Genomic DNA, 10,835 nt, shown 5'->3' on the forward strand with positions numbered 1-10,835 from the left:
GGGGAAAACGGGGGTTGGGGGCTCAAAAAGGGGTTTTGGGGTCACAAAAAGGGGGGTTGGGGCTCGAAAAGGGGGGGTTTGGGTCACAAAAAGGGGGGTTGGGGGCTCAAAAAGGGGGTTTGGGGTCACAAAAAAGGGGTTGGGGGCTCGAAAAGGGGGTTTGGGGCTCAAAAAGGGGTTTTGGGGTCACAAAAAGGGGTTTTGGGGTCACAAAAAGGGGGGGTTTGGGTCACAAAAAGGGGATTTTTTGGGGTTGTCACAAAGGGGCATTTTTGGGTCACAAAAAGGGGTTTTGGGGGGACTCAAAAAGGGGGTTTTGGGGCTCAAAAAGGGCATTTTTGGGGTCACAAAAAGAGGTTTTGGGGTCTCAAAACTGGGTTTTTTTGGGGTCTCACAAAGGGGGGGTTTGGGTCACAAAAAAGGGGTTTTGGGGGCTCAAAAAGGGGATTTTTTGGTCACAAAAAGGGGGGGTTTGGGTCACAAAAAGGGGATTTTGGGGGTTCTCACAAAGGGGCATTTTTGGGTCACAAAAAGGGGGTTTTTTGGGGGGTCTCAAAAAGGGGATTTTTTGGGTCAGAAAAGGGATTTTTTAGGGTCTCAAAAAGGGGGTTTTGGGGGCTCAAAAAGGGCATTTTTTGGGTCACAAAAAGGGGTTTTGGGGTCTCAAAAAGGGGTTTTGGGGGGTCACAAAAAGGGTTTTTTTTGGGGTCATAAAAAGGGTTTTTTTTGGGTCTCACAAAAGGGGGGGTTGGGTCACAAAAAGGGGTTTTGGGGTCTCAAAAATGGCATTTTTTGGGTCACAAAAAGGGGGTTTTGGGGTCTCAAAAAGGGCTTTTTTGGGGGTCTCACAAAGGGGGGGGGTTGGGTCTCAAAAGGGGCTTTTGGGGTCTCAAACAGGGACTTTTTGGGTCACAAAAAGGGGTTTTTGGGTCCCACCGTCCCCGCTCCGGACCCTCCGCCCGCTCCCGCCGTTACCCCCCCGCAAACCCCGCGCTTCCGGTGCAAGCCCCGCCCTTCCGCCTCAAACCACGCCCCCTCCGCTAAGACCCTACAGTGGACCCCGCCCCTCGCTGTTGGCTCCGCCCCCTCCTGCTGGGCCTCCCCCCTCCAGGCCCCTCCCCTCCGCGGCGGCAGGCCCCCGGCGGAGATTGCGGGGGTGACCGCGGCGAACGCCTGAGGCGGGAATCCCTTCCCCGCGCGTTCTCGTCGCTGATTGGCTCATCCCATCCGGCGCCTCATTTCTTAGCCTCTCATTGGTCAGCCCGGACCCAGGGCCCGCCCTCCCCGCGTGTCGCCTCGGCCCGTGAGGGGAGCGGGACTCCCACAATGCACCGCGCTGGGGCCGGGGGCGCTTTCGGGGCGTCCTGGGGCAGGTTTGGGGGGGACCCCGAGGCACAATTAGGCCGTTAAGTACAGATTTCAGCGCTCAGGGGCGGATTTCGGTTGTTAGCTGCAGTTTTGGGGACCCCTGGGGCACATTTGGGGGATCCCTGAGCAAATTTACCTGCTTAGGTGCGGACTTGGGGACCCCTGTGTAACATTTGGGGACCCCTGGGGCACATTTGGGGACCCCTGGGGCACATTTGGGGGATCCATGGGCAAATTTACCCGCTTAGGTGCGGATTTGGGGACCCCTGGGGCACATTTGGGGACCCCTGGGGCACATTTGGGGGATCCATGGGCAAATTTACCTCCTTAGGTGCGGATTTGGGGACCCCTGGGGCACATTTGGGGGATCCCTGAGCAAATTTACCCACTTACGTGCGGATTTGGGGACCCCTGTGTAACATTTGGGGACCTCTGGGGCACATTTGGGGGATCCCTGAGCAAATTTACCCCCTTAGGTGCAGATTTGGGGACCCCTGGGGCACATTTGGGGGATCTATGGGCAAATTTGCCTCTTTAGGTGCTGATTTGGGGCCCCCTGGGGCACATTTGGGGCAGATGTAGGTATTTAGGTGCAGTTTTTGGGGCCCCCTGGGCACATTTGGGGCAGATGTAGGTATTTAGGTGCAGTTTTTGGGGCCCCCTGGGGCACAGTTGGGGCAGATGTAGGTATTTAGGTGCAGTTTTGGGGCCCCCTGGGGCACATATGGGGCAGATGTAGGTATTTAGGTGCAGTTTTGGGGCCCCGTGAGCCATGTGGGGACGCGGACCCCCCAACCACCCCCGCTCCCCCTGCTCGGCGCCGCGGCCGCTCCAGGTGAGACCCCCATTGGCTGCCTCGTCACACCCCTTAATGACATCATTGCGCTAATTGGGGTGCAACCCCCAGGGATTGCACCACAGGAGCCGCTTTCCCACCAGCTGGTATTGGGCGGGAAAACCCTTTTTATTTGCGCAACGACGGGGAATAAAACCAACGCGGCAATTTGCTCATTTCCTTCCTGGGTGATGAAACTTCATTTTCAGCAAAATCCCTTTTTTCTTCTTCTTTTTGTTTATTTTGCTGTTACAGCGCGCGGCGTCACCGCGACCGATCCCGACCCCGCACCGGTAATAGAGCAAAGGGGAGAAGATGCGGCGGGAGCTGCTCCTCGTCCTCCTCGCAGGTACCTCCGCGCCGCTTCTTTTGGGGGCGGTTTGCCCGGATTTGGCTCAGCTGGCGCGTGCGGATCGTTGGGCTGAGCCCCATAGTCTGAGCTTAAACAAAACCAAGCGCCGGGTCAGTGCTTGGATGGGAGACCAATGGGACCTGGGGGGGGATTAGAAAAGGGATGGTCGGTGGGTCAGAGGGGTTCTCCTGCCCCTCTGCTCTGCCCTTTAGTTCAGATACTATCAGGATATACTTGGGGAACATATATATATATACATATATATAATATATACAGCCATAGCACCCTGAGAACGCCCCATCCCGTCTGATGCGGGAAGCTAAGCAGGGTCGGGCCCGGTCAGTGCTTGGATGGGAGACCAATGGTACCTTGGGGGGGATTAGAAAAGGGATGGTCGGTAGGTCAGAGAGGTTCTCCTGCCCCTCTGCTCTGCCCTTTAGTTCAGATACTATCAGGATATACTTGGGGAACATATATATATACATATATATAATATATACAGCCATAGCACGCTCAGGACGCCCCATCCCGTCTGATGTGGGAAGCTAAGCAGGGTCGGGCCCGGTCAGTGCTTGGATGGGAGACCAGCTGGGAACAGCGGGTGCTGTGGCTGAGCCAGCACTGGGCCCTTGTGGCCAGGAAGCCAATGGGACCTGGGGGGGTTAGAAGGGGGGGTCAGTAGGTCAGAGAGGTTCTCCTGCCCCTCTGCTCTGCCCTGGGGAGGCCACACCTGGAATAGTGTGTCACACCTGGAATAGTGTGTCACATCTGGAATAGTGTGTCACATCTGGAACAGTGTGTCACATCTGGAATAGTGTGTCCAGCTGTGACCCCTCAGTTCCAGGCCAGGGCCACGTTCCTGTGTCACCTCCTCTGGGTGTTCCTGCTCCGGGGGTTGCGCTGGATGAGCTTTGAGGTCCCTTCCAATCCCAAACACCCTGTGATACTGTGATACTTTTTGCGCTCAGATCTGGATTCTTTTTGCGCCCAAATTTGCATCTTTTTTGTGCTCAGATTTGCATCTTTTGGTGCCAAAATTTGCACCTTTTTGCACCCAGATCTGGATTTTTTTGTGCTCTAATTTGGATTTTTTCATGCTCAAATTCGCGTCTTTTTTTGTGCTCAAATTTGCAACTTTTTGCGCCCGAATTTTCACCTTTTTTGTGCTCAAATTCGCATCATTTTTTGTGCTCAAATTTTTTTTGTGCTCAAATTTGCATCTTTTTGCGCCCAAATTTTTGTCTTTTTTGTGCTCAAATTTGTATTTTTTCATGCTCAAATTTGCATCTTTTTGCGCTCAAGTTTACACCTTTTTGCACCCAAATTTTAATCTTTTTAGTGCTCAAATTCGCATCTTTTTGCGCCCAAATGTTCATCTTTTTAGTGCTCAAATTCGCATCTTTTTTGCTCTCAAATTTGCACCTTTTTGCGCCCAAATGTTCATCTTTTTTTGTGCTCAAATTTTCACCTTTTTAGCGCTCAAATTCGCATCTTTTTTGCCCCCGAATCCGCATCTTTTCACTCTCCAGTGTCTCTCTTTGCCGGGGGTGGGTTACGGTCGGCTTGACGATTCCTGGGTGTTTTCCACCCAAAACTCTTCCGCGCTGGCTTCCCGTCCGTTTCCCGCAGGCGCCGCCGCGGCCCCGTCGCTGCCGCCGCCGCTGGGGCTGCTGACCCCCGGCGCCCCCCCCAGCGTCACCTGCGTGGCCCCGCGGCGCTTCGCCGGCGCCGCCTTCGACCTGCTGGTGGCCGGCACCGCGGTGCGCAGCGCTTCGGCGGCGCCGGGGCGCCACGACGCTCGCTTCGCCCTGGACGGCGCCGGCACCGCCCGCTGCTACCGCTGCCGCTACCGCCACCGCAACGGCAGCGCCTGGGAGACGTCGGCGCCGAGCGCGGAGATCGCGGTGACCGGTGCGGTGACCGGTGCGGTGACCGGTGCGGGGAGGGGGGGAACCGCTTCCTCCCGTTGACCCAAACGCGGCGTTTTCCCCCCTAGATTTGGGTGACGGCGGCTGCGACGCCCCAACCGCCCCTCCGCCCACCCCCGGCGCTCTGCGGCAAGGTAGCAGCGCCGTGACTCCCCCGGCACCGCGGCGGCGCTGGGGACGTGTCCCCGGTGACCCCTTTGCCGTCTCGTCCGTTGCAGATGGCTCCTGGATCGCGGCGGTTGCCGTCGGCGCGGCCGCGCTGGCGCTGCTGGTGCTGGCGGTGGCCGCGGTGGCCTGGCGAGGTGCGGGGGGGTCACCGGGGGGTGCGGTTTGGGGGGAACCGCGTTTATGGCACCGCCGGGTCCCCCCCGGTGTCACCTGTAAAGAGGTGGGAGCAGCCGGAGCCGGCACCTCCGCGGCAAAACCACCCCCGGGACCCCCCCGAATCCTCTGGGACCCCCCCCAGGACCCCTCCAAACCCCCCGGGACACCCCAAAACCCCCCGGTACCCCCCGTTGCGCTGCCACCGGTTTTCTCTCCTCAGGCACCGCGCGTCGTGCCGGACGGAATCGCGGGTGCCCCGCACCGGTAAGGCCGGACCCTCCCGACCCCCCCGAAAACACCCCCAGTGCCCCCAAACCGTCCCTGTTGTTCCCGGCAGAGTTTGGCCATGACAGCGGCACCCGCGGCGTCACCGTGTTGAGCCGGGGGTCCCCGCGCCCCAACCGGGGGCGGTTACGGCTTTGCCGGTTCACCCCCCCGCCAGAACGGCCCCGGTGGCACCGGCGCGGCCCCGGCGTGCCCCCCATAAAGGACATTTCTCTTCGTCCTGACCCGCGGCGGCTGCGCCGGAGCCGGTGACAATAAAGGTGTTTGGTGCCGGTGCTCACGGTCCCCACTCCTGATCCTGGTCCCAGTCCAGTTCCTGCTCCTGATCCCAGTTCCCATTCCCGATCCCGGTCCTGATCTGAGTCCCATTCCGGGTTTTGATCCCAGTCCCAGTTCCGTTCCCATTCCCAGTCCTGATCCCATTCCCAGGCCTTTACCCAGTCTTGTTCCCAATCCCATTCCCAGTCCTAATCCCATTTCCAATCCCATTCCCAGTCCCGATCCCAGTCCCGATACCATTTCCAGTCCCGTTTCCAGTCTTTGTTCGCAGTCCCATTTCCCAGTCCCGTTCCCAATCCCTTCTCCCATTCTTGTTCTTGTTCCTATTTCCAATCCCATTGCCAGTCCTGATCCCATTTCCAGTCCCATTCCCAGTCCTTTTTCTCACTCCCAATCCCAGTCCAGTTCCCATTCCCAGTCCTTTTTCCCAGTCTTGTTCCCAATCCCAGTCCCAATCCCACTTCCATTCCCAGTCTTGTTCCCATTCCCAGTCCCGATCCCATTCCCAGTCCCATTCCCAGTCTTGTTCCCAGTCCCATTTCCATTCCCAGTCCTGTTTCCAGTCCCGTTCCCATTCCCAATCCCATTCCCAGGCCTTTTTCCCAGTCCCGTTTCCATTCCCAGTCCTGATCCCATTCCCAGTCCCATTCCCAGTCCTTTTTCTCAATCCCCATTTCCATTCCCAGTCCTGATCCCATTCCCAGTCCCATTCCCCAGTCCTTTTCTCGATCCCATTCCCAGTCCCGTTCCCATTCCCAATCCCATTCCCAGTCCTTTTTCCCAGTCCCGTTTCCATTCCCAGTCCCATTTCCATTCCCAGTCCTGATCCCATTCCCAGTCCCATTCCCAGTCCTTTTTCTCAGTCCCATTCCCAGTCCCGTTTCCATTCCCGATCCCATTTCCAGTCCCATTCCCAGTCTTGTTCCCATTCCCAGTCCCGTTCCCGCTCCCGCTCCCGCTCCGCGCGGCCTCCCGCCCGCCAGGTGTCGCTGCGTCCCGGCGCGGGGGGGCGTGTCCCGACGCTGGGCGTGGCCCGGGGGGCGTGGCCCGGGGGCGGCGGCGCCAAGATGGCCGCGGTGTCGGTGTTCGCCGGCGTGCGGCTGCTCACCATCGGGGACGCCAACGGCGAGATCCAGCGGCACCAGGAGCAGCAGCCGCTGCGCCTCGAGGTCCGCACGGGGCCCGACAGCGCCGGGCTGGCGCTCTACGGCCGTGAGTGCACACGGGGCGTGTGGGGACATTGGGGGGTGTGGGGGTATAGGGGGAGTGGGGACATGGGGGGGCGAATGGGGATATTGGGGGGTGTGGGGATATTATGGGGTAATGGGGATATAGGGGGGAGTGGGGACATGGGGGGGCGAATGGAGATATGGGGGGGGTGTGGGGATATTGGGGGGTGTGGGGATATGGGGGGAGTGGGGACATTAGGGGATGTGGGTGGGGAATGGGGACATGGCGGAGGGAATGGGGATATGGGGGGGCATGGGGATATGGGGGGGAATGGGGACACGGGGGGGTGTGGGGATATAGGGGGGGATGGGGATATGGGGGGGGGAAATGGGGACACGGGGGGGTGTGGGGATATAGGGGGGGATGGGGATATGGGGGGGGAATGGGGACACGGGGGGGTGTGGGGATATAGGGGGGAATGGGGACACGGGAGGGAAATGGGGATATGTGGGGTGTGGGACATTGGGGGCTGTGGGGATACGGGGGGATATGGGGACATGGGGGGGCGAATGGGGATGTGGGGGGGTGTGGGGATATGGGGATGTGGGGACACTGAGGGGGAATGGGGCCATTGTGGGGGTGTGGGGCCATGGGGGGCTGGGGCCGTGGGCTGCTCCTCTGTGGCCGTGAGTGGACATGGGGGGCTTGGGTTCGGAGTGGATGGGGGGGGTCGGGGGGGAGCAGAACGGGGGCCTGGGGGGGCTCTGGGGTGTGTGGGGCCAGGGGTGGTTTGGGGGTTCAAGGGTTGGGGGGCTGGGCTGTCGGGGGGGTCGCTGCTGGGGTCCCTTTGTCCTCGCCCAACAACCCCTTGGCTTTGTCACTATTTTTGGAGCTTTCCTCCATTTTTCCCAAATCCACCAGAGTCCTCCCCCCGTCCCCCCCCCTCCCCGTCACTGACCTGCCTATTAATCTCCACACTAATTAACACACAGGCAGGGGGGTTGAATGAGCCGCTTGGGGGAAACTGAGGCACACGGGGCTCGTGGTGACTTGTTCTTAGCCCCCCCAACACCCCAAATCCAATTTTTAACCCAATTTCCGTGCCAGAGGGGGTGGTTATTTCTTCTTGGGGGGGGACCCCGGTGACACTGCCCCCCCCGTCACCGCGTGTCCCCCCCCCCAGATGAAGACGTCTGCGTGTTCAAATGCTCCGTGTGCCGCGAGACCGAGTGCAGCCGCGTGGGCAAACAGTCCTTCATCGTCACCCTGGGCTGCAACAGCGTCCTGCTGCAGTTCGCCACCCCCACCGGTGCGTCCCCACCCCCCCGCCGCGCCCCCCGACCCCCCCGGTGTCCCCAGCGCCCCCTAAAAACCCCGTGTCCCCCCCCCAGATTTCTGCTCCTTCTACAACATCCTCAAAAACTGCCGCGGCCACAACACGGAGCGCTCGGTGTTCAGCGAACGCACCGAGGAGTCCTCGGCCGTCCAGTATTTCCAGGTACAACCCGCGCCCCCGGGGTGTCCCAGGGTGTCCCCAGGGTGTCCCCCCCCCCCCGGTGACGCCGCTGTCCCCCCGTCCCGCAGTTCTACGGGTACCTGTCGCAGCAGCAGAACATGATGCAGGACTACGTGCGCACCGGCACCTACCAGCGCGCCATCCTGCAGAACCACAGCGACTTCAAGGACAAGGTCGGCGCCGCCAAACCCCCAATTTCCCTCGTTTCGCTGACACTTTCCCAATTCGGGGCGAAATTCTCATTATTTGGTGAAATTTCCTTGGTTTTGTTGAAATTTTCCTCGTTTGGGTGCAGTTTGCTGTGTTTTGGTGGAACGTTCCTTCCCTTGGTGTAATTTGCCTTGGCTGATGTTTTCCTACTTTTGGGTGGAATTTTCCTAATTGGGGCGAAATTTTCCCCATTCAGGGCAAAATTTTCTTAAAATTGGAGCCGTTTATTAATTTATGATTTTAAATATTCTTTCATTATGGTAATTTATGGCCTTTATTCCCGGGACTGACACCGAATCAAATGCGGCCTCCAGGATCCATTGTCCCCCCATGTCCCCCCACATCCCCCTGTTTGTCCCCCAGATGGTGCTGGATGTCGAGTGCAGCTCTGGGATCCATTGTCACCCCGTGTCCCCCCCATGTCACTCCATGTCCCCCCTGCTTGTTCCCCCAGATCATGCTGGACATTGAGTGCGGCTCCGGGATCCATTGGCCCCCCATGTCACCTGTTATCCCCCGTTTTGTCCCCCCAGATCGTGTTGGACATCAGCTGTGGCTCCGGGATCCATTGTCCCCCCATGTCCTCCTGTTTTGTCCCCCCGGATCGTGCTGGATGTCAAATGTGGCTCCGGGATCCATTGGCCCCCCATGTCCCCCTGTTTTGTCCCCCCAGATCATGCTGGGATCATGTGGCTCCGGGATCCATTGTCACCCACTGTCCCCCTGTTTTGTCCCCCCAGATCATGCTGGACATCGAATGCAGCTCCGGGATCCATTGTCACCCACTGTCCCCCTGTTTTGTCCCTGCAGATCGTGCTGGGATCATGTGGCTCCGGGATCCATTGTCACCCATTGTCCCCCGTTTTGTCCCCGCAGATCGTGCTGGACATCAAATGCAGCTCCAGGATCCGTTGTCCCCCCATGTCCCCCTGTTTGTCCCCCCAGATCATGCTGGACATCAAATGCAGCTCCGGGATCCATTGTCACCCTGTGTCCCCCCCATGTCACCCCATGTCCCCCCTGTTTGAAGTCCCAGATCGTGCTGGACGTCGCTGCGGCTCCGGGATCCATTGTCACCCATGTCCCCTGTTTGTCCCGCAGATCGTGCTGGACGTCGGCTGCGGCTCCGGGATCCTGTCGTTCTTCGCGGCGCAGGCGGGCGCGCGCAAGATCTACGCGGTGGAAGCCAGCACCATGGCGCAGCACGCCGAGGTCGCCCCCCCCACCCCTTCCCCCCCCAGCCCCCCCTTGGTCACCCCGTAAACTTGGGGGCGCTTTCCCGCAGGTGTTGGTGAAGAGCAACAACCTGACGGAGCGGATCGTGGTGGTGCCGGGGAAGGTGGAGGAGGTGGCGCTGCCCGAGCAGGTCGACATCATCATCTCCGAGCCCATGGGCTACATGCTGTTCAACGAGAGGATGCTGGAGAGCTACCTGCACGCCAAGAAGTACCTGAAACCCAGCGGTGAGCGCGGGGGGTCCCCGGCGTCCCCCGGTGTCCCCCAGTGTCCCCCAGTATCCCCCAGTATCCCCCAGTATCCCCCAGTGTCCCCCAGTATCCCCCAGTGTCCCCCAGTATCCCCCGGTGTTCCCCAGTGTCCCCGTTTCCTCCTGGGACGTGGATCCAACATCCTGAGAAAAGTCATTTTTTGGGTGGGGATTTGGGGTCTAAAAGTACCTGAGACCTGAGGGGGGTCATTGTCACCATGAGGGGGTCCCCCAGTAGCCCCCAGTGTCTCCCAGTGTCCCCCAGTACCCCCAGTGTCCCCTTTCCCTCCCACCCCCTCCCAGCAAACCCCTTTCCCCCCATTCCCACCCCCAGTTGCGGGGGGCGGCCGCTTTTTGGGTCCCAACGCCAATTCCTGGTGTCCCGGGGGGGCTTTTTCCGGCTCAGCGAGGGGGCTGGGACCCCCATTCCCACCCCCCCCAGCCAAAACTGTGTGTCCCCCCCAGGAAACATGTTCCCCACGATCGGCGACGTGCACCTGGCGCCGTTCACCGACGAGCAGCTCTACATGGAGCAGTTCACCAAAGCCAATTTCTGGTGAGTTTTGGGGCTGGGGGGGGCACAACCCCCACCCCGGGGGGGTCCTGAAGCTGCTGTGTCCCCCCCCCCAATCTCACCTTTAATGGTGCCCCCCCAGGTACCAACCGTCCTTCCACGGCGTCGACCTCTCGGCGCTTCGCGGCGCCGCCGTCGATGAGTATTTCCGGCAGCCGGTGGTGGTGAGTGACCCCCCCGGGGAAAATGGGGGGGCACAGTCCCTTGGGGGGGGTCCCAGCCATTGGGGGGGTCCCAGCATTGACCCCCCACCCCTGTTTCCCAGGACACCTTCGATATCCGGATTTTAATGGCCAAATCCGTCAAATACACCGTGAATTTCTTAGAAGCCAAAGAAGGCGACTTGCACAGGTGGGGTCGAACCCCAAAAATTTGGGGGGGCTTGGGGGGGCCGGGGGGGGTCTGGGGGTTTGCCCCCCCCCTGAAAAATAACCAAATATTTGCGTTTTAGGATAGAAATTCCCTTCAAGTTCCACATGCTGCACTCGGGGCTGGTGCACGGCTTGGC

General features: G+C 59.7%; 2 protein-coding genes across 3 annotated transcripts; both read left to right on the top strand.

Moving 5' to 3' along the window:
• Positions 1-2,393: 2,393 nt before the first annotated feature.
• Positions 2,394-5,330, top strand: LOC309450837 (uncharacterized protein). Of its 2 annotated transcripts, none has more exons than XM_082076476.1 (6): positions 2,394-2,552; positions 4,185-4,478; positions 4,552-4,617; positions 4,702-4,785; positions 5,028-5,071; positions 5,145-5,330. In XM_082076476.1, exons 1-6 carry the CDS (start codon positions 2,519-2,521, stop codon positions 5,184-5,186), a joined length of 564 nt encoding a protein of 187 aa, XP_081932602.1. In that variant the 5' UTR covers positions 2,394-2,518; the 3' UTR covers positions 5,187-5,330. The 2 variants fall into 2 exon arrangements, with proteins under 2 accessions (XP_081932602.1, XP_081932603.1); XM_082076477.1 differs by having other exon boundaries at positions 2,459-2,552; positions 4,185-4,466.
• Positions 5,331-6,316: 986 nt separating this feature from the next.
• Positions 6,317-10,831, top strand: CARM1 (coactivator associated arginine methyltransferase 1; the record flags this gene model as incomplete). The annotated part of the gene is made up of 10 exons (XM_082076480.1): positions 6,317-6,583; positions 7,725-7,850; positions 7,933-8,039; positions 8,126-8,230; positions 9,369-9,479; positions 9,553-9,730; positions 10,219-10,309; positions 10,410-10,491; positions 10,593-10,678; positions 10,779-10,831. Coding segments are annotated over exons 1-10 (1,084 nt in total), but the record flags the coding sequence as incomplete, so codon positions are not given.
• Between the last annotated feature and the right edge of the window lie 4 nt (positions 10,832-10,835).

This window comes from Streptopelia decaocto, assembly GCF_964273445.1.
Source record: "Streptopelia decaocto genome assembly, contig: SUPER_29_unloc_2, whole genome shotgun sequence".
In the NCBI taxonomy this organism is placed as follows: Eukaryota; Metazoa; Chordata; class Aves; order Columbiformes; family Columbidae; genus Streptopelia; species Streptopelia decaocto.